Source organism: Salmo salar, chromosome 01, assembly GCF_965601325.2.
Source record: "Salmo salar chromosome 01, fSalSal1, whole genome shotgun sequence".
Lineage (NCBI taxonomy): Eukaryota > Metazoa > Chordata > Actinopteri > Salmoniformes > Salmonidae > Salmo > Salmo salar.
Window position 1 is genome coordinate 33,436,723 of NC_138291.1, and position 27,697 is coordinate 33,464,419.

At 41.8% G+C, this 27,697-nt stretch overlaps 1 protein-coding gene and 1 pseudogene across 2 annotated transcripts; both read right to left on the reverse strand.

Annotated features, from left to right (window-relative positions):
* Positions 1 to 1,065: 1,065 nt before the first annotated feature.
* Positions 1,066 to 9,311, reverse strand: LOC106601624 (protein LBH). The gene is made up of 3 exons (XM_014193969.3): positions 9,087 to 9,311; positions 4,017 to 4,122; positions 1,066 to 1,563 (listed from the first exon to the last, which is right to left on the reverse strand). The coding sequence occupies exons 1-3, from the start codon at positions 9,113 to 9,115 to the stop codon at positions 1,360 to 1,362; spliced, it is 339 nt and encodes a 112-aa protein (XP_014049444.1). The 5' UTR covers positions 9,116 to 9,311; the 3' UTR covers positions 1,066 to 1,359.
* Positions 9,312 to 14,387: 5,076 nt separating this feature from the next.
* LOC106600889 (26S proteasome regulatory subunit 10B-like) lies at positions 14,388 to 26,665 on the reverse strand (annotated as a pseudogene). Its single transcript, XR_014391947.1, has 13 exons — positions 26,573 to 26,665; positions 26,161 to 26,191; positions 25,987 to 26,026; positions 25,771 to 25,823; positions 25,590 to 25,657; positions 25,242 to 25,347; positions 24,499 to 24,578; positions 24,194 to 24,379; positions 24,031 to 24,092; positions 19,538 to 19,658; positions 19,258 to 19,338; positions 19,078 to 19,149; positions 14,388 to 15,510 (listed from the first exon to the last, which is right to left on the reverse strand). The product of XR_014391947.1 is annotated as a 26S proteasome regulatory subunit 10B-like (transcript).
* Positions 26,666 to 27,697: the final 1,032 nt, after the last annotated feature.

The following is a 27,697-nucleotide window of genomic DNA, read 5'->3' on the forward strand; positions in this document are numbered from 1 at the left end:
AGTCCATGAACCAGTGGAGGCTGCTGAGGGGAGGACGGCTCATAATAATGGCTGGAATGGAGTCAATGGAATGGTATCAAACAAACGTGATTTCCATGTAGTTTATACCATTCCATGTATTTATTATTTCACCTTTATTTAACCAGGTAGGCCAGTTGAGAACAAGTTCCATTGACTCCATTCCAGCCATTATGAGCTGTCCTCCCCTCAGCAGCCTCCACTGCCATGAACCAATGCCTGTTTTATGAACTGGAAAATTGGGAGTTGTACAGAAATGTACAAGAGGTAGCTGGCCAAGTCCCTGTCCCTGCATCGTGATATACCTTACTGGTTGAGGGTGACATAATGGCTGATCAGTGAAGATGAGATCAGTGAACTTCGGAGCTCTGGTGAGAATGACTTAGAACTAATTTCAGTCTCATGAATGTTTCATGACAATAACAAAATAAACCAATCAACAATAACCTCAGGTATTGGCTCCGAGGGCAAAAATGTCCTTCACTGAGTCTGTCTATTTTAGTGACGCTGTTGGTTTTAATCACTACATCTAAAAAAAATATATTGATTCATATACCTACAATACCTATCAAATGTCATCGGGGGGACCAGACAAGGGGAAAAAGAACAAAGCACATGAGTGTTTCAGTGCACAACCAGCATTCATATTATACAGTTCATATTATGAACTGTTATAGAAGTAGGGAAGAGTTCCCTCTCTTTCCATCTCAGTGTAAAAGTTACTCCTTTGCCCAACGGAGACTAACGGTCTCTTTGTGTTTTTCACAGTAACCCCTACTTCCTGTCAGTCATCACAATCCACCGAAACGAACAAAACAAACCCCACCAACGTGCGCACAAGACTTAAAAGACAGACTATGAGATCCAGAGACGGCAATGGCAATCGAAGTCATGTACATTTCAATCCATGTATCGAAGGAAGGTATGAAAAACAGAAATCCGCTTGCGTACCAAAGCAGTAGTCTCTGGGTATAAGGAGTCTCTGGAGTCATGTGGCCAGCAGATTTGGCAAATGGTGTGGGAATTGTTGTCTCCTGCAGTACTAGATCTGTCCATGGAGCACTGAGCTGCCACCGTTCCACTGGACCTCCATTTTAGGGTGAGACACAGGGGTGCTTGGTGTGTGTGTATTTTCATACATATGGTGTGTGTGTGGTTAAGCAACAGAGGTGAAATCCAGAAAGTAGATAAGGTAAAGCATGCATATTGCTTCTCTTGAGAGTGATGCTTTGGTGTCAAGGGAAGGAAAGTGAGCGTCACTGACATGTGTGCCCCTAGTCAGTCAGTGAGTGGTTAAGTGCGAGTGGGATGTAGGTGGCAGTATGGTCTGTCGTTTGGCCTCTAGTCCTGGTTGTTCTGCGTTGGCTGTCCAGTTTGGCTTTTACCATGGTTCTCCTTCTCCTCTTCTTCACTGACAATGAATTCCTCAGGAGGCCAACGCAGCTCGCCGCTCTCCACTTCCCCCTCCGTGGGCTCCACTACGATGGAGGGCAGGCGGTCTTTCAGCTTACAGCAGCGCTCGAAGTCTGAGGGGTCCGGAAAGATCTGAGGAAAGCACAAAAACACACTTAAAGTCCTGGGTGTCCTTGGGTCTGGTCACAGTTTTTCATGTGGCATCGTGCTACATTTTACAGCTTTGGAAGGCATGGTGCCAAAGCTACTTTTAAGTGCTTACAACTTGTTATCCAACACCCTGTGACTGACAAATGGGGAGATTAAGAGAGCAAGTCATAGCATTGAAAACCTCTGTTATCATCAAGAAACCAAAAACCAAGCACACTAAGGAAGTAGACCTTACTAATAACTTAACCAAAAGAAAACAAGGTGATAGATATTGTCATGTAAATGTGTCATATATGCACAGGATACACAGTACAATTAAATACTTACTTACTTAGTGACAGAATGACTAAATAACAACGAATACCCTGATGATACTGAAAGCTAAGCAATGGGTTGACAAAATCATAAAAAAAGCAGTGAAACCTAGACCCAAATGCGTTGTGGGTGTGCAATGCCAGACTTGGGATCTTTTTTGGGATCTAAAAATGAAGGGCATGAGAGATTACATGCATTTCCTGGCTTCCTTTTGTTCTCCAGACAAGAGAAATGGCAACAACATAAAAAAGAAGAAAAAAAAGAGCCTTTCCTGGTCCAAGAACAGCATTTTTTATGTTTGGATAAAGTGGAAGAATATTTTTAGATCTACATATTTCAGTGGGAGACATTGGAAGGGGAAAGCGATGTCGCTGTCTGGGCAAAAAGCACAGAGGAAAGAAAGCATTAGATGAGGCTGAGAATGATAGACGGAGAGAGTGTGAGGGGGAGGAAGAGAGGGAGGGGGAGAGAGTGGCTGGGAGAGAAAGAGGGTCCAGCTGTGTCCAAGTCTCCTGAATACAATGAGAGGGGGATGATGAGAGAAAGGGAGGAACAACATGTTCTGAAAAACGGCTGTGTTTCAGTATGTTTAGATGGGCTTATAGTAATGGCTGGAACGGAATACATGGAACGGTATCAAACACGTGGTTTCCATGTGGTTGATACCGTCACATTCACTCCATTCTAGCCTTTATCATAAGCCGTCCTCCCCTCAGCCTCCTATGGTGTGTGGGTATGTGAGAGTGTGAGCATGTGTGTTAGTCAGTGCATGTGTGAGTACGTGTATGTTGGTGCAGGTCTGAGAGATGGTGAGTATATGTGTGTGTGTGTGTTAGTGAATGTGTGCGCAGGGAGGTTTAGTATCTCCTGCTTGCGTTGCTAATGTCTATGCGTCAGCACCGAGGGGAATTGGGCAGAGATTAACCTTGCTATAAGACCACCAGCAAACACGTCACAGCTTGTTTTACTTCCAGCGACAGGAAACGGCAACGCGTCGCCAGCGAGGCACAATGACAGCTATTTTGGGTTGTAGCGGTGGGGGGGTAGATCAGGAATCACTCCAGCGCTGACTCGAACACCAATTGAAGCTGCCACAGAGAAGCTCTCACCTCCGTAACATAATCAACCTCCAGTTCCTCTGCTCTGTAAAACTGCATTCCTTACATCACTCTTTCAGCGATAAATGCCATGTTGCCTTGCAGAAACACAGCTGGCATTCAGGTGATGGACAAATTGGACCAAAGCCAACGAATTTGGAGGAGGAAGCAGTTAACTGTTAAATCACCCAGCTGTCTGTCCATCCTCATGGGCAGAGAAGAGACCGTCACCACCTCCTTCCTTATCCTCACAGGACAGACACACAGCTGGTGTGTAAATAGTGAGGGGCAGGCAGCCCACCTTCCTACAGGGTCAGTCTGCATCCTCTGAGTCAACTCTGACACATACAGTCACAGACAATCATAAAGGAGTGGGTTGGCCTTAATATGGCCCTGATTGTTTGTTTCCAGAGATGAGCCATTGACCCAGCAGTAATAAACACAAACAGCAGAAACAAATCAAACTTGTCAAGGCCACCTGATGGCTTGATATTCAGAAAGTTGCCTCTCTGTGGGTTGTGACATTGCGATTCTACAAACTCCTATTCATTTCCTTTGCATGTTTTTAAAGTCTTTGCAATCATCTCTAACTCCGTGCAAAGCTGCACTCCTCCCCACCACAAGCCAAATACACATTTTTCCACCACATGACTACCCTTTCCTTAAACAGCCCCACTAAATTCCTAAAAAAGGTTTTGTTTACATAACTTGCAACAATAACGCTGATGATTAGACCTCCTGATTGGAAAACAAACCACTCCTTACTCATAGTCCCCTGGGTGAGCTGCTTACAGTAAGAGCTATAATGGAACATCCAGCCTTGGCTGTCCCTAATCCAACCTTTTGTTAGAGGGTTACTAATAGTGGTGGGGACTTTTGAACAGTGACATAAACCAATTAAAAACTACTACACACTCTGCTGACCCCCCCCCCCCCCCCCTCTTTCTGGACCATGATCTAGCAGCAAACCAATTTCCCTCTGGGACAACAAAGTGGAAACTTGAACTTGTGTGTGCGTGTTACCTGGAAGGAGAGCCGATCCTTGCTGGGGCTGAGCCTCATGTCCTCCATGGGGGTGCTACTGATCATCACCTCAGTCATGTCGTCTCCACTAGGCACAAACACTGGGCTGGAGCGAGACATGGGGGAAAGGACTGGGTTATTCCACCATTCAGGATCTACTGTTAGTCCCAAACTTTCACACTGAGGAGCATTACACAGAGCAGGTACATGTGTCCCAATAATGGTGTTGTACAAGAGGCTGCACAATGAAGAACTGATAGCTACATGTAAATTATATTACACCAACCTATTACCTTGGGAAGTAATACGCAAATTCCTCCAGTCCATTTAGTGAGATGACCGAGTATGACTTTCATGTAGTTGATCTGCATGAGATATGGCCCTTTGGTATTGTGTTTGCAATGAAAAAGCTACGCATAAGCCTTGTTCAGTCTTTTGTTTGGTCTGTATGCATGCATGCAGTTGTTTATATTTAGTCTGACCACTGACAGACTATGCAGCATAAATGTAGTGCACAGCAAAGCTACACCACCACCAAGATGTGGGTTGCATTGAGTAGCCATGTCTTCATACAAGATGAGGTATGATTTAACTAGCAGTGAGGCGACAGTCATAGCAAGAATGCATTGTGGGCGTGCAGTGCAATTTGACTGGAACCCATAACACGGGACGGACCCAATACCCTCGGTTACATCAAAAGGTTCACAGAACTTTCCATTTTAGTTGAAGCAACAAGATGTTGTTTATCCACTTCAGTGCACTGTACATGCTGAAGCACTGTAAGAAATGACTGAACATGGGGATTGAACTGAGGCACTTTGTGGGAGGAAAAGTTATTTTTGGGATGTTTGAGAACCAAGATGTCAGCCGAGCAGAGCGTTCTTCTCACGCTTTCTATTTAAAGCCTGGTGGCACAGTGGTCAGCGTCCACAGGACTATGGTCAGGGTGGTCAACCCACTGTAGGACAACTACAACTGGGACAGGAAACAGAAAATACTCTAGATGACCACCTGCATCAGATGAGCAGCATAAGCACATACTTGGTCCAAATATAACAAGTCAGTAATTTGTTTCCACGGAAAAGTAGAACATTGGGTGCCATTAACCTACTTTTAACCCTGAATATGTAAAAAAAATGTTTATTTTAGAGACGATGGAAAGTTAAGTGGTTAGCCATTTCGACATACTCTAGACATGACCAGTAAAACATTTTAGGTAAACCTATGAAGTGCACTTAAAAAAAGGAGCCTAAATTCTTTATCATCTCAAATTAAAATATATATTTTCCCAATACTTGTCAAGTTTCCCCAGAGGTAATTTGACAGTAATCGTGTGTACAATGTCAGATAATACCCTGAGCTGTGAACCCCAGACTTCCAGACTCCCTTTATGGAGAAATTAAGAGTGGCACCTTTCGATTTGTGAACATTCTGTGATCGGAGCATGAAACGTTTTCACCATAAGAGGTTGTGGGCAAAAATAGAGATGTTTCCTATGACTCATAGTTTGCCACTCTCTCATGTTACTTCACTGCTTGTTGAGTTCTTCTTTCCAAGACGTCCACGTTTATCATTCAATTACTTATTAATCCCTGCACAGTAACGTTAAGACAGTCTCCAATGGGAATCAAGACTTTCCATCAAAAGAACATGTCAGTTTAGAAATTACCAAAATAAAAAGTTCTCTCATACTCTGACTGGCAAAAAACAAGTGGAGCTCAACAACCAGTATTTCATTGTACAGGGATTAAGTTCCAGATAAAAATCTTTAAACTTCTGTCAATCCAATAATTGCAAATAAAGGCCCTAGGCCATCCACATTTTCCAACATCACTTTCATGTAGAAAGTCTTAGCCTTTTGGTACCATAATATAGGACCGAGGCAGATGTGTAGGTTCTTTAGGATAAGGAACAAATCCCATATACAATAAAGTGTTCATCTATTCTGAATCTGTCAGAAAGAATCAATGGCTTCAAACTGAAAAGGAGAAATGGGCACAAAAAAAATCTATTTACAGAGCAACATGTGCATTGCCATACCCCGAAGCAATGGCTACTGCTGTTAATCAATCAATATTTCCATTCCCAAGTTTGCATACCATGTGTCACATACAAATTGGGAGAAGCAAAAATAATTTTGTGCAGGTGGGAGCCACAGGGGAAACACACAAGCCAAGACCAAAGGGCAGAATAGGTTTCTGGAATATTCTTGTACTTTTACAAGTCAATCAAGTCGGTGACAACAATAGCTGGAAATCTACAAATAAAAACTAGTCCAAAGAATATGCAAGGTTGAGTGTCAAAAAATAAATAAATTGGCAGCAAAGATATGCTCTTGAACCTATTTCATTCTTGAGAGGGGAGAGAGTGACAGAGGGTAAGCTAGAGACGAATGGACACAGAGAGCGGTGACAGTACAGACCTGTGCAGAAGAGAGGGGAGAAAGATAAACACTGCTTTGCCAGTCATATTTCTGCTCTGGGATCGTACAAACATCCTGCTCAGCTAAGAATAACAGAACGTCAGCCTAATAAAATATAAAGGGGCACAATGACAAGGAAGTGGAGGAGCACACGTAACAATTCGACTCGGGGAGAGAAGATACCACTCAAATACATAAAATCTAAATGTGTCTGCTCGAGGTTACGCAATGTGACCCATCCAAGTACACATGTATTTTATAAGGGCAACTCAAACCCTCTGTCTAAAACGCCCACTGCCAAAGATCAGTCACGGCACTCCAAATTTACTCAAAACGTGCAGTCCAGATTTGACCTAGGATCTTAAATCATTCACCAGGATTGACCTGGAATGGCTCCTTTCTGACTGACCAGGCCCATTCAGATAATTTCACAAGGTTTAAGTCTGTAGTAGTATTGCCAAGTAGAACTTTTGGCTGGACTTGCCATCCCATCTTCAATGGGCATGTGACATGATCAGGCACTCAGTGCTTGGCACTTCAGTGACCCTCTTTAGCACTGTCCACAGGAACATCTAGGCCTACATACTGTACATAGTCACATGCTCATATGGGCTAATGCCAGTCCTATATGGGCTAATGCCAGTCCTATATGGGCTAATGCCAGTCCTATATGGGCTAATGCCAGTCCTATATGGGCTAATGCCAGTCTTAGACACATTCCATCAGAGGTCTGGCATGGGCATGAGACGCATCTCAGACTGACACGTGTCCAGGCTAAACAAATAAAATTAAGGAGCAGAGGTCACCTGCTGCATTTTTAAAAGATATAGGCCAAGTTAAGGGGTTATTTCAATCTAGATGGGCTTTTGGGAATCATTATGGCACATTTGTGAAGGTCTGTCTGTGGGTACATAGTTCCTGCCAAGTCGTCTACCAGTCTCCTCGCCCTCTCTACCAGAGGCCCATGCTCGCCCAAGGTGCTGATGGAGACCAAACATATATCCTCATAGCAATGCGACTCGGTGCACAGGATGGGATATTACATGTTGCATAATTGACATGGTTTCCCCCTCTACTCTTCCCAATGCTACGCGCATCATAAATCTGAGGTGCAGGGGCGACAACACGAAGCGGCTGCTGACATTCCACGCCATCGCTGGACTGCCTGGTGGCCAAGTCACAACCTGTAGGTGTGTAGAGGGTGGGAGGGGGCCCGCAGTCACTCTCTCTGAAACATGTTGGAATGAATGGGCCATGTCCTGATCACCGCTTTAGTCCATAGGCTGCTTTATGGAGCTCAGCCATCTCAGAATACAGGAAACACTTACTGTGTTACTGGCTGGGCAGAAGAAGCTCATGTTTATCTCATGTTTACTTCCAACTCAACTTGATGACATATTGCCATGCCACATGTTTTGGTCCATGATGACCTGATCAATTTATAGGAGAATGACATGTTCTTACAAGTGTAACACCTACAAATGCAACAACGGCCCATGGAAAAACATGGAAAGCTATCAAATGCCTCCCATTGGACTGCAGTTATATAATTCATGATTTTATCAACCTGAAACACAATAACTAAACATTTTGAAAAAGGAACAGAGAAGTGCTACATTAGGAAGCAATGCATGAGGAAACAATAATCAAGAGATCTAAGCAAAAGGATCCCCCATGTAGCACATTCTCTGAAGAACAGAGAAGCACACTGAAAGCGCAGACGAGAAGCTTTGTGGTTACAGTAAGTAACAGGGTCGGGTCTTCACTTCCTGGTGCAGGCAAACCGAGACTTGCAGAGGTAAAAAAAACAGAAGCAAAACAAAGTCTTGCATGAAGTTTTTGGACAAAGTCTTCTTAACCTAAATGCAATGTTACTAGCCTATATAGAGGTAGGAGTACACAGTAAAATGGAGAGATTGAGTCACAAGCCTCCTCTAGGTGATGGACCGACCGTGAATGGGTAAGAGGATCATTCCATCTCCCTCTATTGCACCCTACCACAATAGCCTGCCAATAAAGGTCAGTAGTCCAACCACTAAAGGTCAAATGATGTGAAACAGTCTTACATATGGTTTAACACTCATATTGTTGTATCTTTCCTTGTCGAGAAACCAAGGTAAGTTCATGTTATGTTCTTACTTCTGCAATTGTAAGTAGTCTGACTAAAAGCTATTGCATCTCAATTGCTCCAATAGCAACGTGAAACATTGGGTTGCCCATCTATGTCCCCTTCTGAAAGGAAAAAGGTGATCCTCAGACACACCTGGATAACAGTCTTGGTGGGCCACCTGACACCTGTCACCATGTGAAAAACAGAGTAGTGTTTTGTTTGCGATCTGATCTCTTTCAAGTGGATTACACGTTGTGAAAAAAATCATCCACTAACTGCACTTTGACACATTCAAGAGTGCATGTGTGATTGTTTGAATGAGTAAATAGCCTAGCTTCTTTTGACGATTGACATAAAATAAATGGAAAATCGTAGTTCTCTTGATTATACCCATTAGCAAATATAAAAACAATGCTAAAAATCACATAATGAAATTCTGTAAAAAAATATATATAATTGTTTCAGCAACACAGAAGTCATTAAATCGCAGGTGTAATTATTATTATTATTTTTTTAAATACATTACAAAAATACTTACCAGTATATTTGGGGAGAATATACAGACATGAATTCACACCTGCAGTTGATTCTGATGATCAAGGAATTAATCTGATATTGATGGTATATTTCCCCCACAGTGCAACGCCTGTCACAAGAAGATTAAACGTAAGCGTTTTTTTTAGATAGAAGTAGAAATCGGAGCGGAGCGGTGACCTTAGTGAAACAAACAACCCTCAAGTATTTTTGCCCATCTGATATCCCGACTAGTTGAAATGACTTTTATGTAAGAGGCGTGTACTGTCGCTGAAGACACACCTCCTTCACACGGGGTCCAAATTATTAAATGGAAGGAGCATCACTACGGACCAATCAAATGACAGGTGCCTCGTACCCGCGCTGACGATAGCAAGGGATGAACAATTTGATTGGAAATAGAAAAGATACTGCATCACGCTCTTCATTAGGCAGGTTTCCATTGACCCAGGATAATTCGACAAAAGAAATGGCGCAAAAAAAATAAATCATTGCGACATGTGTAATGGAAACGTCCGATATAGGATACATTTTCTAAAACTCGACAACATTTTTATCGTTCGACAAGCGTGGATTATTTTGTCGAACTTTCCTTATTGAGACGAATTGAATAAAGCACGTAACTATAAAGCTCCACTCTACACTGCTTGCCAAATCCAACACGTTTCTTTGCAGGACAAGGCTAGTCATGACTTTCAAGAACGCCTGAATTGCTTCGCCTTGTATTTCTGGTTGGCTGGCAAATTTCACCATCCAATTATTTCAGATCTACATGAGTACAAGTTTCACCATGTGGTGATATGTTGGCACATGATAATTATTAGAATATGGGGCAAATATTAGTCAATTAATGCATTCAGGGGCAGACTGGGACACGAATTTTGCCCTGGCATTTTATCCACAAAGCCCACATCATTTTGTTTGCCTCCCTGTTGTGCTGTTTGTTTCAGCATCTTTTTGTTGTTGCTGTCACCCTATGCTTCTTCTTGTTGTCTGTCTGTCTGTCTGCTTAAAACTGCACTGCAAAAACCACTGTCATTTCCTGGTTGCTAAAATAGATAATAGTTCACCTAATTTCAGTTTATGTGATAAAACAAGCAAGTACAGTGTAGGGAATCATTCTACCATTTAAACTGCTGTGAAATATATTTTCCCAAAACAAAATTGTATTTTCAGCTGTTTGAAGCTGGTGTACAAAAGAAAGTAAAAGACGCAAAAACTAAACATAAGAACAGGAAGCATAGAAATAGTGCGCATAGAACAAATCTACCGCTTCTTAGACTTGCTTTCAATGAGAAAGCAATCTTTATTGGTCGGGTCGCCCAAAAAGTTACATAATGCAGCTTTAAGCCTAATACCTAATAAAAGCCAAGCTAACGACCTTGGCTATATTGCAAATTAGTCCCTGTCATATGTGTTCCCCCTGAATCAACACCTACCCTGAGTGTTAATTACTACACTCTTAGAAAAATAGGTGCTATCTAGAACCTAAAATCGTTCTTTGGCTGTCCCCATAAGAGAACCCTTTTTGGTTCCAGGTAGGACCCTTTCCACAGGGGGTTCTACATAGAACCCAAACGGGTTCTACCTGGAACCAAAAAGGGATCTCATATGGGGACAGCCGAAGAACCCTTTTAGAACCCTTTTTTCCACTAAAGAGTGTATTACAGGGCTCCAGACTAACATTTTGGTGTCACTGGTGCCACTACCTTGTACAGTTGGTGGCAACAGCCCATGATTTAGTCAGACCCAAATCATAAGTCTTCATCTTATAAAGTAATGAATTCTTTATTAAGAAGTATAATAAAGACTACTGAGGTATTAAATAATTAAGTTATCTAACACGTCCAAGCAGGAATGCCTGATTGAAGATACAGTATTTTGATGTGCAACCTAATCCAGTTATTGTCATGAATTTTGGGTTGACAATTAGACTATAGTTGCTATATTCTACTGTCCAAATAGGACTCCAGATTTTTTTGTTCAATAGAGATGAATTACATACATCTTTATGTGCACCAACTAATATCAGACTAATTGATTTGGGGAAAATGGAAACTCAAAACACATTAACTAGATTGTTAACTCTAAATATAATACCCACTGCTAGTAGTCATGCATTCATACAACAGTAAATGCAATATCCTAAAATAACGTTGCAGTTGTAGCCTACTACACAAGACCTATAGGCATATGCTCTCGCAATGGCCGGTACGCATTTCACACACACCACTCCATATATCATGGCTGTAAAATAGTTGCTATTCAGCTGAATATTGAGAGTTGAGAAATACATATTATACCTACAGAAAGCTGAGACCCTCCTCTCTTTGACAAGGACAAGGGGACGAAGCTTCCAAAGCAGTGTTTTTCCACAATTGCATTTTGAAACGTTATGCTATCAGAACAATTTTAACTCTCAAACACATGGGGGAGAGGAGGGTGGCTCGCTCATCACAAAAAATAATAATAATAATTGTCCAGCCCATCTGGCATTTGCCAGAATTGGCAGATGGTCAATCCGCGATTGCATTCCATCCATGCTGGGTTTTGCAGGTGTGACGTCATTACTTCCATCTGGTTTTATCGACACAAGATAGTTAAATGGAAAGACACCATAGCAGGCAATTGTCACATCTATTTTCTATGCAAACTTTCTAAATGTTAACAACAATAAAATCACTGGACAAGTTAATGGAAACACAGCTATTCCTAGTCGCTATGGTGATATGACTTGGATCGACAATTTTTTCTTGAGCGGATGGTCAGGGGGCCGGAACATAATTACAAATCATTTGTAGACTGCAAATTGACCGCAAGAAGCTCAGATATATTTGACCAGAACATCATTTCAAACCTTGCTTACATTTGTATACGGTCACATATATCGCTCTGTTATGCATGGGAATACTTTGGAAAAGATTTCCAAAATTAAAATCACTTGGAGCTGATTTGCTAGTTTTTTTCTTCTTTTTTGCTCAGAAAATTTGGGAGCGGGCCACCAGCTCCAAAATGAAACGTGAATAAACAAAAAAGTCACACCATTCTCTGCTTATTTATCCTTTATGTAATGATTTATGTTATGAAACTCAGGTCAGAATATCCAGTGTTAATTCACTAACACATGTCCAAAGATTTGATTTGATTTCCAAATATTGCAATTATATTTGCATAATAGGAGGGGATGATGATACCAGAGTAAGCTACAAGGCACTTTTTCTGAATACATTGAGATACAAATGTGACTGGTTAAGAGCAAGAATCCACAACAATATTGAAAATGTGAAGGTCACATCTAAAGTAGCCCTATACAATATTTACAAGGCCATGTAAAAAGGTTAAAGCTGGAGCTTCCTAGTGTCAAATACAGGATGCTGTCTCAAGCTCTGGGACACAGCAACCATTTGGCAGACGAGGTCTATAACGCATTTTATTACAACGTCACTGTCCTCTGGCTGAACAGAATACAAATGACCTGGCTTCAAACTAGTATTGTAGCACCACCTTGTGGCAATACTTCTACTAGATTTTAGACCTTTATACACCACGTAGTGCCTTTTCCACATTTTGTTGTGTTACAGCCTGAATGTAATTCACTGGCCTACACACAATAACCCATATTGTCAAAGTGGAATTATATTTTTCTAAATGTTTACAAATTCATTGAGAATGAAAGGCTGAAATGTCTTGAGTCAAGTATACAACACCTTTCTTATGGCAAGCCTAAATAAATTCAGGAATAAAACTGGCTTAAAACAGGTCACATAATAAGCTGCATGTACTCACTCTGTGTGCAATAGGGTTTAACATGATTTTTAAATGACTACCCCATCTCTGTATCCCACACATACAATTATTTGTAAGGTCCCTAAGTCGAGCACTGAATTTCAAACACAGATTCAACCACAAAGACCAGGGAGGATTTCCAATGCCTCGCAAAGGGCACCTATTGGTAGGTGTGTAAAAATACATTTTAAAAAAGCAGACATTGAATATCTCTTTGAGCATGGTGAAGTAATTATTACACTGGATGGTGTATAAATGCACCCAGTCACTACAAAGATACAGGCGTCCTTCCTAACTCAGTTGTTGGAGAGGAAGGAAAGGATTTAACCATGAGGCCAATGGTGGCTTTAAAACAGTTACAAAGTTTAATGGCTGTGATAGAAAATGGAGGATGGATCAGCAACATTGTAGTTACTCCACAATACTAATCTAACTGACATAGTGAAAAGAAAGAAGCCTGTACAGGATTAAAAAAAATATTCCAAAACATGCATCCTGTTTGCAACAAGGGGGCACTAAAGGAACACATTACTGAATACCATTCTCCATATTTTCAAGCATAGTGGTGGCTGCATCATGTTATGGGTATGCTTGTAATCGTTAAGGACTGGTAAGTTTTTCAGGATAAAAAAAGAAACGTAATGGAGCCAAGCACAAGCAAAATCCTAGAGGAAAACCTGGTTCAGTGCTTTCCAACGGACACTGGGAGATGAATTCACCTTTCAGCAGAACAATAACCTAAAACACAAGGCCAAATCTACACTGGAGTTGCTTACCAAGAAGACAGTGAATGTTCCTGAGTGGCCGAGTTACGGTTTTGACTTAAATCTACATGAAACTCTATGGCAAGACCTAAAAATGGTTGTCTAGCAATGATCAACAACCAATTTGACAGAGCTTGAAGAATTTGGAAAATAATAAAAATGGGCAAATGTTGCACAATCCAGGTGTGCAAAGCTCTTAGAGACTCACAGCTGTAATCAATGCAAAAGGTGCTTTTACAAAGTATTTACTCAGGGGTGTGGATAGTTATTTAAATGAGATACTTAAGCATTTCATTTTCAATAATTTACCAAACATTTCCAAAAACATGTTTTCACTTTGTCATTATGGGGTATTGCATGTAGATTGGTGAGAAAAAAAACATTTAATCCATTTTGAATTCAGGCTGTAACACAAAATGTGGAATAAGTGAAGAGGTATGAATACTATCTGAAGGCACTGTACTTTTACACATACTCAGAATGTTACTTGGTGATATGGTGCAGCTAGTGATAAACAACATTTAGAGACAGAAGACAATTTACATACATCCAAAAGTAATTTGAACAGTAAACACACAAACTGCGACCAAACACTGTGGCTGCCTTACCGGGAGCGGCACAAAACAGCTCTTTATGGCGTTCCCACATTAGATTCTGTTTTCCATAACCTAAAAGATGTTGATTGAAAGCATGTTGGAGCTATTATTTTCCATCATGCGACACCTTCTTGGGATCAAGAAATAGGACAGCATATATATTGATTGGGTGACATTTTTATTGCAGCAGTAGTTTTAGAGGGGCATCTTTTCTGAAATTCAACATCAAAGACAGAAGGAACATTTTTGTGCTTGCCAGTAAAGACATTTACAGTTAACGACAAGGCACGTTAACCCGTAGTCAAACGATTCATTTTAAAGCAGCAATCAGCAATTGAAACAATAACAAAGAGTGTCTCGCAGCTATTTCTGTAAAAAGCTGAGGGATGGGGCTGCAGAAATGTAACCGCTCAAATTCATAGACAAAGCTATGGATGCAAGGACTGACCTTCCATGATATCAAAATTAGAGTTGTAACCATGTTGAGGCTGTATAGTGTTTGTTTACATTTACCTTGTTTACAAACATGAGTAAAACATACTTATATTTTGGGTTCTGATGGGGTACGACAGTTGAACTAAGCTCATGAGGCATTTATAAGTTATATTCTTCAAGAATCAATGGGTACATATCATTCATTTCTAAGTCTAAAAATGTATGCGGCAACTGCAATTTGCCCCTTTAAGTCAGAAATTTCCATTTTGGCTTCTCCACCATTTAGTGGAGTCATGACAACAACTTTAATATGGTACATAAGTCAGCCATAAATCTCAACCTTTTCTTGAATCAGACTAGTGAAACTGCCAAATGCAAAAATGAAAAGTACATGACATCTGTGGTTTTGACTCTGAATTCCAAAAATCCATAAGGATATTTTACACTGACTGGTGTATTAATCAATAACCTCTGAATGGGCATTAAGAGAATCATATGATTGGACATAAGATGGTTGACAGTTTAATTAAATATGTATTCTTATGCAAAATACGAAAATAAAAACCAAACCATATATTTCACCACATAAGTCTGTATTAGCTAAGTCTTTGAAATATACATTTGAAATACAGTAAAACCACAAATATGTTTGCTTTTGTCATCTGTTCCTTTACTCTTTCCAGACTCAAATTACCATATATTTCCCAATAGGTTGGTTGGTGGTACTATCATAAAGGCTTGTAGTCCAGCTTGGATTCAAGTTTCTTAGAATCTGCAACCTTGCGAACGGCCTTCATTAAATCTTCCTGGGTCACATACTCATGGTCAGCACGGATTGCAAACATACCTGGGAAACACACATAGCAGGGTTCATACAGACTGTGGCAAGTCAAACTCAAGGACTTTCAAGTACTTCTTGGAGCACTAATACAGTTGAAGTCGGAAGTTTACATACACTTGAGTTGGAGTCATTAAAACTCGTTTCTCAACCACTCCACAAATTTCTTGTTAACAAACTATAGTTTTGGCAAGTGGGTTAGGACATCTACTTTGTGCATGACACAAGTAATTTTTCCAACAGTTGTTTACGGACAGATTATTTAATTTATAATTCACTATCACAATTCCAGTGGGTCAGAAGTTTACATACACTAAGTTGACTGTGCCTTTAAACAGCTCTGAAAAATTCCAGAAAATGATGTCGTGGCGTTAGAAGCTTCCGATAGGCTAATTGACATCATTTGAGTCAATTGGAGGCGTACCTGTGGATGTATTTCAAGGCCTACCTTCCAACTCAGTGCCTCTTTGCTTGACATCATGGGAAAATCAAAAGAAATCAGCCAAGACATCAGAAAAAAAATTGTAGACCTCCACAAGTCTGGTTCATCCTTGGGAGCAATTTCCAAACGCCTGAAGGTACCATGTTCATCTGTACAAACAATAGTACGCAAGTATAAACACCATGGGACCACGTAGCCGTCATACCGCTCAGGAAGGAGACGTGTTCTGTCTCCTAAAGATGAACGTACTTTTGTGCGAAAAGTGCAAATCAATCCCAGAACAACAGCAAAGGACCTTGTGAAGATGCTGGAGGAAACAGGTACAAAAGTATCTATATCCACAGTAAAACGAGTCCTATATCCACATATCCTGAAAGACCGCTCAGCAAGGAAGAAGCCACTGCTCCAAACCCACCATAAAAAAGCCAGACTACGGTTTGCAACTGCACACGGGGACAAAGATCATACATTTGGAGAAATGTCCTCTGGTTTGATGAAACAAAAATAGAACTGTTTGGCCATAATGACCATCGTTATGTTTGGAGGAAAAAGGGGGAGGCTTGCAAGCCGAAGAACACCATCCCAACCGTGAAGTACGGGGGTGGCAGCATCATGTTGTGGGGGTGCTTTGCTGCAGGAGGGACTGGTGCACTTCACAAAATAGATGGCATCATGAGTAAAGAAAATGATGTGGATATATTGAGGCAACATCTCAAGACATCAGTCAGGAAGTTAAAGCTTGGTCGTAAATGGGTCTTCCAAATGGAGGACAACAAAGTCAAGGTATTAGAGTGGCCATTACAAAGTCCTGACCTCAATCCCATAGAAAATCTGTGGGCAGAACTGAAAAAGCATGTGCGAGCAAGGAGGCCTAGAAACCTGACTTAGTTACACCAGCTCTGTCAGGAGGAACGGGCCAAAATTCACCCAACTTATTGTGGGAAGCTTGTTGAAGGCTACCTGAAGCGTTTGACCCAAGTTGAACAATTTAAAGGCAATGCTACCAAATACTAATTGAGTGTATGTAAACTTCTGACCCACTGGGAATGTGATGAAAGAAATAAAAGCTGAAATAAATCACTCTCCCTACTATTATTCTGACATTTCACATTCTTAAAATAAAATGGTGATCCTAACTGAACCTAAGACAGGGAATTTTTACATGGATTAAATGTCAGGAATTGTGAAAAACTGAGTATAAATGTATTTGGCTAAGGTGTATATAAACGTCCGACTTCAACTGTATATATTTGTAATAGGTCATATTATGAAATTGTTTCTAGTCGCCAACAGATGGCGGTATATCGCTATTCATTACTACCTTAAGTTCTACTCAATAATGAAACACACGAGTGGTAAGTCAGGACTGACGATGTTGACTGATTTCCTCATATGAACTGTAACTCAGTAAAATCTTTGAAATTGTTGCATTTATATTTTTGTTCAGTGTACATAATATATTGTCTTTATATTTAAAATTGTCTTTATAATTCACAAAATGTTAGGTCCCACAGGCTGTCCCAACACAGACATGAAAATGAATTCTGACAGTGTAAAAGACCCTTAGTTGACACTAAAAGTTTGTATTCTATACCCATTTGAAGAGAAAGAAGTTATGAATGTGTTTGATAAGATTAAAGACTCTCAGGACCCTATTTACATTTTAGGGGACCCCACATGGGTCCCGGACCACACATGGGTCATGGACGCCCTAGTTTGGGAACCACTGTACTACTAACACCTCAATCACACCTACAGAGTCATTGCACAATTGGTACGCAGCATCATCTGGATGTATGTGCAACAAAAGTTCAACCTTCACCTTCTGCTACCATTTCTGTAAAGCCGTTTACGCATATGTTCGATAAATCCAAGGTATGCACCACACAGAACGCACTGCAACTGCCTCTGCAACGCAATGCTGCAAGTCAAACGCAGCGTTCCATTGGAAATGAATGTACAGTACTTCTGGTGTACCAAAATGCAATGACGCTGTCGGTGTGATCAAGGCGTAACCTCTCTCCCTGCTTGCGTCAATGCTTCCTCTCTCTGTGCATCTCCTTTACCTCCTTCATTACAGCCTGACACACCACTGTCTGTCTCACTACTCTCAATAAAGAAATATAATTTTGTTAGAACTTATAGTAGCCCATCTTTCGATTATAGCTACCTTAATTTCAGTCAACTGCTCATGCTGCGGTCAGGCTCCGTTCAACGTTAGCTTCTAACTTCATCCTTCCAGCCAGGTAGTTATAGTTAGCTACCTGGCTAATAGCCAGAGCCCTTGAGCTACCTAGCTAGACATCTGACTGAAATATCAGCGACAATCTACCAGTTGTACACTCATTCGCTAAGAGTCAGGGGTTGGTTTGTTTGGGGGATGTCTGTTGAAGTCAAGGGTTGTTAAAATAATTCCCACTGTCAGTGACGTCTCTCTCCTACTTGCCACTGTAGGTCTGGGCTGAGGTAGTTTGTTTCACCTCTCGGCCTATGTCGTGGGCGGAGTTTCCCGCTGGACAGAGTGGTGAATGAATGCGCTGCTAACAAGGCAAATCCGGGGGAGCAGACGAACATAAGCATACATGAATAATTTAGGATTCCCATCGTTCGCAGAGGTAGGGACGATTACAACTCAGATCAAGAAGCCTTCAGAGCGGTGATCAACGCTGGGAACGCAATAAGTGGGTAAATGATAATTAACAAAAAGGTGAGTAAACACTATTTCCCAAATAAAGAAGGTGTAAACGGCATTCACCCTCCACTACATCCCTGGTTAGGTCTGGCAAAACCCATTCAGGAACATCAATATCCTGCAGGCAAGTTTGAATCTACATTTGCCTGGCTATCGATGTGACATTTGGCAGCGCCTAATCAGTACAGGTACATTTTTCTAATATTTTTCATATTAACATATTTGATAGTTCTCTGTTCTCATTTTAATTCAAGTACTTTTCAAGTAGCAACTTGAGAAAATGACAGATTTTCAAGGTATTCTAATACTTGAATTCCAGAGTGCCAAATTCAAGTACTTTAAGCACCTTGTGCAAACCCTAATATAGGAACAGACTGAGTGAATGGCTTGTTTTTAAGATGCAAAATATACAGTTATAGAGTGTATTGGATAGGTTATTAACCTGCTTCAGTGCACACGTTCCTTAAATCAGCTCCATTAAATCCATCAGACAACTTCACAATGGCCTCGTAATCTGCAAAGAAATTCAAGTTACAGCCCACAATGAAATTCACAACATGCAACTTCATTTCATCACAAAATAATGTCACATCCACAGCACATTTCCAGTCCCTAAACTCACCCATCTCTCCATGCTTAGTGATTGGTCCAGAGTGTATCTTCAGAATGTCCATCCGAGCCTGCTCATTGGGCAGCTCGATGTCTGTAAAGACAAAGCCAGAAGTTAAGAGTCCTGCTGTTCCTTGTCATTTACCAAGTCCTAGTTACTTTTCAGCCACTTGCCCTGGCCCTTTGGGGAAGTGACTAGGTGCTGAAATGGAACCAGGACCAAAGGTTTTTTGCAACATGATTATCTATGCTTCTCAAACGAGGATAGTTAAAAGTCTCGCGAGGAAACATACGGATCTTGCGGTCCAGTCTCCCTGGCCTTAGAAGGGCAGGGTCCAGTGTGTCCGGACGGTTGGTAGCCATGATCATCTTCACTCTGTGCAGGCTGTCAAAGCCATCCATTTGGTTCAGCAGCTAGACAGGACAGACAAAAAAGTTAGCATCTTCAGTCTTAATTGCCTGATAAAACCAACAGGTTCAGCCTTTAACACTTTGAGGCTCAATAATATGAGTAGTACCACATAGTTTCTAACCCAGAAGCCCAACACTTCCGGGAACGATTGCAAAGCAGAAGTCAATGAGAGAAGAGAAAAATTCTTCCTAGGTTCTAAAAAAATTCTCAATCTATAAAAGGCACAACCTATATTCGAGCAAATAACTTACAGGGTACCTCTCAACCCCAATTTCAGCCTTGGCACAACCCCTTAAAACAAAAACAAAAAAATGCATTCAAGTAAGAAGTTGTGGGTGGGGGGAATTGCTCAAAAATAGGAATTTTGGGGGTGGGTAAATGTAGTTGTAACTGATCCCAACACTTTCACATTAAAGCTTACTTACCAGAAATCTGCTGGCATGCTCTGATAAAAAAAGTATGTGCATTGTGAGCAATTATGGCTCCGGACAGTTCTCACACTGGTAAGGCACAGAGTTCCTGACATCTATTGCCACTTGCGGTGTTAAGTTGGAATCTCCCATCAGGTGCAAAAATAATCTTTGAACTGTGGACTCACATTTATTGCGGTATTGTGTTGGGAAGAAAAGTGCAATCACCACCTTAAAAATGAAGATTTGGGGCTCAATTCAATTGAAAGCGCATTGCAGTATTTACACAGTAGCTCTTTTTCCAATGGTGAAATGGTGAAACTCAGATCAGTCTTGGGTACTGTATTTAAAAAAAAAATAAAAAAATTCCACTAGTGCCAGGGTGACCCCTCTCACAAGTATGCTTTCACTTTTCAAAATTAGAAGTGTGTGGGCATGGGATGAATATTGTAAATAAAGGATAAAAAATTATAATAATACAAGACACTATCTGCTCCATGTGGGATTAGAACTCACAACCACTGAACTACTGTATAAGCAAACTTTCTCAGCGGACTGCGCCACAAAAAAGTCCGCTGTTGGGAAACAAAAATACTGTACAACACGTTGACATGACTATTGGCATCTATTTCTTGTTACGATAGATATAGCTATGAATATAAACGGCTAATCCTCATAGCATCATGCCAAATATATTGGCACACTCCACTTACCTAGACCACTGCCAAATAAGGTGCGATGTCACCTGCTTTTATAGTGAGCCTTGAGGAGGTACCACCCAGCACATCCAGAATGGAGTTAATTTCATATCCATATCCAGGTACCTCTGAGATGACAGAGGTACCTTCTCAAGGTGCCTCTACACCACAATTTCAATGATAGAGTTGAACCACTAGGAGCAAAAAGACTAGATTTACTACTACTAAAATATTACCTTTGCAACAAACTGTGAAAATGAAAACCAGAAATCACTAGTTTCACTATAACATCTGGTCTTTGAAAAACATGTTTTTTTCATGAAAGTTACTCTATAAGTAGCTGAATATGTTTTTACTCCAACCTCGTGAAAGTGACAAACTGACACGTTTTCATTTTAGTCAAAAACAACTTTACATCAAAGGAGTGCCTTTGATTTGACGGCCTCCACATGCGCAGTTCAGCGCGAGACGACCGTTAGAGCCGATGATGTGTTTCTGCGCGTGAGCTTAGCTAGCCAACGTTGCCATGACATCGCCTACAAGCATGATCTGGGATTTCTATCAGGGAAGCAGTTTCTACATACACTACCGTTCAAAAGTTTGGGGTCTGTCACGTCCTGACCAGCAGAGGGAGTAGTTGTTTAGTATTTTGGTCAGGACGTGGGAGAGGGATGTTTGTTTTGTATGGTGGGGGTTTTGTGTGTGTTAGAGAGGGGTGTTTGATTTATGTGTTCCTGGGTTTTGGGTGTATGTTCTAGGTTAGTTGTTCTAGGTTGTATTTCTGCATGTTGTTTAGGTTTTCTATGTTTAGGTTTGGGTGCTGGACTCTCAATTGGAGGCAGGTGTTTCTCGTTGCCTCTGATTGAGAGTCCTATATATGGGTAATTGTTTGGTTTAGTGTTTGTGGGAGATTGTTTCTTGTTTTGCGTGTGTGAGCCTTACAAGACTGTTTTGTTGATCATTCGTTCTTCTTTTGTTATTTTGGTGTTTTCTTGGTTCAAATAAATATCAAGATGAGCATCCACATTCCTGCTGCATTTTGGTCCTCCATTCCAGACGACAACCGTGACAGAATCTCCCACCACAAACGGACCAAGCAGCAGAGTAAGGAGCAAAGGGATTTCGAGATGGACTGGCGGGAGAAATGCACCTGGGAGGAAATTCTGGACGGGGCTGGACCTTGGCACCAGGCTGGGGAATACCGTCGCCCAAAGGAGGAAATCGAGGCTGCCAAGGTGGAGAGGCGGAGGTACGAGGCCTTGTACGTGCTGAGGGACAAGCACGAGAGGCACCCCCAATAAAAAAAAATTGGGGGGGCACACGGGTAGTTTGGCTGGGCCAAGGGTGAGCCATAAGCCAGCTACCCGTGTTTATATGGAGGACCGTATGGAGTGGAGGGCGCCGTGTTTTGCTGAAGTGCGCACAATCTCGCCCATACGCACGCACAGTCCAGTGCGAGTTATTCCAGCCCCTCGCAGATGCCGTGCTAGAGTGGGCATCCAGCCTGGTAGGAGGATGCCTGCGCAGCGCGTCTGGTCACCGGTGCGCCTCCTAGGACCAGGCTACCATACGCCCGCTCTTCGCACGGCAACCAGCAGGCCCCTGCACAGCCCAGTTCGCCCTGTGCTAGCACCCCGCTCGTACAGGGCTACTAGTTCCATCCAGCCAGGACGGGTTGTGCAGGAGGTGAGATCAAGACCGCCTGTGCGCCTCCATGGCCCGGTGTTTCCAGTTCCTGTCTCTCGTGCTGACCCGGAAGTGCGAAACCCCAGTCTGGCACGTCCAGTACCAGCACCACGCACCAGGTTTCCAGTGCGTCAACCCAGTCCGACTCGCCTTGTTCCCGCACTAGCCCTGAGGTGCGGGTTCCCAGGCTGATACCTCCAGTACCAGCACCACGCATCAGGCTTCCAGTGCGTCAACCCAGTCCGACTCGGCCTGTTCCCGCAGTAGCCCTGAGGTGCGTGTTCCCAGGCTGATACCTCCAGTACCAGCACCACGCATCAGGCTTCCAGTGCGTCAGCCCAGTCCGACTCGGCCTGTTCCCGCTCCCCGCACTAGCCCTGAGGTGCGTGTCCCCAGGCTGATACCTCCAGTACCAGAACCACGCATCAGGCTTCCAGTGCGTGTGTGAGCCTTACAAGACTGTTTTGTTGATCATTCGTTCTTCTTTTGTTATTTTGGTGTTTTCTTGGTTCAAATAAATATCAAGATGAGCATCCACATTCCTGCTGCATTTTGGTCCTCCATTCCCGACGACAACCGTGACAGGGTCACTTAGAAATGTCCTTGTTTTTGAAAGAAAAGCACATTTTTTGTCCATTAAAATAACATCAAATTGATCAGAAATACAGTGTAGACAATGTTGTTGTAAAGGACCATTGTAGCTGGAGACGGCTGATTTTTAATGGAATATCTACATGGGCGTACAGAGGCCCATTATCAGCAACCATCACTCCTGTGTTCCAATGGCACGTTGTGTTAGCTAATCCAAGTACATCATTTTAAAAGGCTAATTGATCATTAGAAAACCCTTTTGCAATTATGTTAGCACAGCTGAAAACCGTTGTTCTGATTAAAGAAGCAATAAAACTGGCCTCCTTTAGACTAGTTGAGTATCTGGAGCATCAGCATTTGTGGGTTCGATTACAGGCTCAAAATGGCTCGAAACAAAGAACTTTCTTCTGAAACTCGTCAGTCTATTCTTGTTCTGAGAAATGAAGGCTATTGCATGCGAGAAATTGCCAAGAAACTGAAGATCTCGTACAACACTGTGTACTACTCACTTCACAGTACACCGCAAACTGGCTCTAACCAGAATATAAAGAGGAGTGGGAGGCCCCGGTGCACAATTGAGCAAGAGGACAAGTACATTAGTGTCTAGTTTGAGAACCAGACGCCTCACAAGTCCTCAACTGGCAGCTTCATTAAATAGTACCCCCAAAACACCAGTCTCAACGTCAACAGTGAAGAGGCGACTCCTGGATACTGGCCTTCTAGGGCCTCTGTAAATATTCCATATTCCATTTTTATCAGCCGTTTCCAGCTACAATTGTCTTTTCAGCAACATTAACAATGTCTACACTGTATTTCTGATCAATTTGATGTTCTTTTAAATGGACAAAAAATGAGCTTTTCTTTAAAAAACAAGGATATTTCTAAGTGACGCCAAACTTTTGAATGGTAGTGTATCTTCATACTAAACCATCTTTGGTAGTACTTTGTGTGCAGTTAAGCTTATGGTTGTTCTCTGTTGAGAGACTCACCTCCATCAGTGTCCTCTGGATTTCTCTGTCTGCAGACGTCCCCTCAGAGAAACGACGACCACCTGTTAAACAAAGACTCGTGTGTGTGTGTGTGTGTGTGTCTGGAACTCTATAGAAATCAACAAACTGATTGAACAATAGTCTGTAGCTCTAGTTCATGTACCGATGGCATCGATCTCATCCATGAAGATGATGCAGGGCTGGGCGTCCATGGAATAGTTGAACATCTCTCGAATCAGCCTAGCGCTCTCACCAATGTACTTGTCCACTATGGAGCTGGACACCACCTTTAGAAAATTGCAATCAAGCTGGCTAGCAACTGCTCTGGCCAAAAGTGTCTTTCCAGTTCCTGAAAACCATGAAAAGAAAATACAGTAAATTATAAAGCACATAATACTGGCTTCTGGAAAGCAGGCCTCAGGCTAACATGTAGTGTTATCAGAAAACCAGGCCAGTTGATCTCCTCACCTGGGGGTCCGTAGAGCCTTTAGGGGGATGATGCCCACCCTCAGGAAGAGCTCAGGGTTGGTCAGAGGCAGCTCAATCACCTGAAACAACATTTTCAAATCAAATTTTATTTGTCACAAACATGTTTAGCATATGTTATTGTGGGTGTAGCGAAATGCATCAACATCCATCCCTCTCACAATTGGACCATAAATATCTTCCGCACTCTCAATTTTATTTGCTCAACTCCTGTATCCTCCCTCCTCTCTGGCCTCCATTTAAAATGAGGAGAGGTGGCAAGTAGAGGGAATGTGGACAAAAATACACTTGTATGAAGTGAGACTCCTCCAATTGTGCGTCATCAGGCAAATTAAGTTTACAGGGTGGAATCCCCCAAGAAATGTATAAAGTGATTAAAAAAAACATTTAGCTAGTTGTGCATTACATTTGACAGATAAAAGGATAAGTAGCATATCCTTTTTAAATGTTTGCATGCTTTTTTCCTTCGAGAAAACAATAGCCGATTAAAAAGGCAGTGTATCAGATTTCAAAACTCTTCCGCGAAGGACTTGTGCTTCCTCGCCAAAAGGAGTCTATCGAGGAGGTGAGGAGCATTTTCCTACTAACGAATTGACACTCTCCTCGACCACTCGGTTTCCGGGTCACGGAGGAGAGATGGCGGACTTTTCCCAAATGAGAAAAAGCCTCTAGAAAAAGCTAACTCTGTCCTGTATGGATAAAGTGTGTGTCTATGCCTCACTGACCTCTCTGATCTGCTCAGCCAAGCTTCCGATCTCAGAGTAGGAGACGCTGCCAGGGTCTTCATGAGACGTGTTGTACACAAGGGGGTCCACCTCTCTGGGAAGGTACCTGCATGGGGGAACAGTAACACCGATATGTCATCACAGTGTGCCTTTGTTCTTACTGATTATATAGGTCATGGAGATGTCTTATAAGCAGAATAAATATAATTTGTTTTACTAAAAATGCTTTCAATAGGGAGACTGTTGCAGAAAGTCAGATGCAGGCTAACACAATACAATGGTGTTTTGCTTGGTAAACATATGAAATAGTAAGAGGCATTATAGACCTGGGAGAGTACACCAACTCACCTCATGATAGTCAGAGTGGTCATATCCAATGCAACTCTAGTACCAGGTTTGAGCATAGCCTTGTCCAGCTGGGTGACAAAATATAAGGCACCTCAAGCATAATCAATATGAAATGGGAAGTGAAATACAAGTTGCAATGTTACTTGTAAATATTTTGTTGTGGCTATGGGTTTTGACCTACCTGCTGTCTGCATCCAACCACATATCGTGGGCCATTGGTTGCTTTGACAATGACTGAATTCCACGAAAGGATAGAAGAAAACCCCACGTTACACACAATATAGTCAATGCAAGCTAGTAGGAACATTTCAACTTTTTCATCCATGTAGGCCTAGCTGTAGATTCAACAAAACAACATCATATACAGCAAAGATTTTCATTATAATTTAGGACTTACATTTCTCCTCTGTTAGCTGCTTCAGGACCTCACCAACAATCTAGAGAGGAGTCAAGAGAGGCCGTTGTAAATTAAAAAACAGTATATCAAGGCTTCTGATGACTTGGGATTAAATTTGCAGTCACATGTCCAACACTTTGTAGAGCTTTCAGATCATTTTCTGATTTTTCATACGGTTTTGTCTGTTCTCTCAGTTGTTCACGCACTGTAAAGACAAACAAAAACAAATACAATGATTGACACTGACTACATGTGTATCATCACACAGGCTGTCAGCATCATCATCTGGTCGACCAAGTCAGCGACCCAGCTAACACTAGCTAGTTAGCTAGCTAACTAATGTTATAAAACTAGCTTGCTCGTTCGGGTGCGTCCTAAACATTGTGCATAAATAAAAGGTACATGAACAGTTACACGCTAGATAGTTTAGCATAAATAACCTGGTGTTGAACTAATTTTCAAGGCTACTATAGCTATGTTAGTCTAGCTAGCTAGGTAACTGAAGAGGGTTACATTATGATGACAAAGCTACATGGATAATTGTTGTAGCTGTAAAAGCCTGGCTATTGACAGAAACGATACATACATTCTTTCAAGCGTCCATCAATTTCTTTGTGCTCAAGCAATTTCTTTCTGTAATCTTCTGGGATCCGCCACGATGCCTTGAAAAAAACAGGTCTGCCACGCTGAATTGTGGGATTGAAAGTTGTGACATCAGAGGAAATGTTTTTGCCATGTTTACAGTATGTTTTTATTTATTTATTATTTCACCTTTATTTAACCAGGTAGGCTAGTTCTCATTTGCAACTGCGACCTGGCCAAGATAAAGCATAGCAATTCGACACATACAACAACACAGAGTTACACATGGAATAAACAAAACATACAGTCAATAATACAGTAGAACAAAAGAAAACAAAAAGTATATATGCAGCGAGTGCAAATGAGGTAGGTTAAGGCAATAAATAGGCCATGGTGGCGAAGTAATTACAATATAGCAATTAAACACTGGAATGGTAGATGTGCAGAAGATGAATGTGCAAGTAGAGATACTGGGGTGCAAAGGAGCAAGATAAATAAATACAGTATGGGGATGAGGTAGGTAGATAGATGGGCTGTTTACAGATGGGCTATGTACAGGTGCAGTGATCTGTGAGCTGCTCTGACAGCTGGTGCTTAAAGCTAGTGAGGGAGATATGAGTCTCCAGCTTCAGAGATTTTTGCAGTTAGTTCCAGTCATTGGCAGCAGAGAACTGGAAGGAAAGATGACCAAAGGAGGAATTGGCTTTGGTGATGACCAGTGAGATATACCTGCAGGAGCGTGTGCTACGAGTGGGTGCTGCTATGGTGACCAGTGAGCTGAGATAAGGCGAGGCTTTACCTAGCAGAGACTTGTAGATAACATGTAGCCAGTGGGTTTGGCGACGAGTATGAAGTGAGGGCCAACCAACGACAGTGTACAGGTCGCAATGGTGGGTAGTGTATGGGGCTTTGGTGACAAAACGGATGGCACTGTGATAGACTGCATCCAGTTTGTTGAGTAGAGTGTTGGAGGCTATTTTATAGATGACATCACCGAAGTCGAGGATCGGTAGGATGGTCAGTTTTACGAGGGTATGTTTGGCAGCATGAGTGAAGGATGCTTTGTTGCGATATAGGAAGCCGATTCTAGAATTCATTTTGGATTGGAGATGCTTGTCACGTCCTGGCC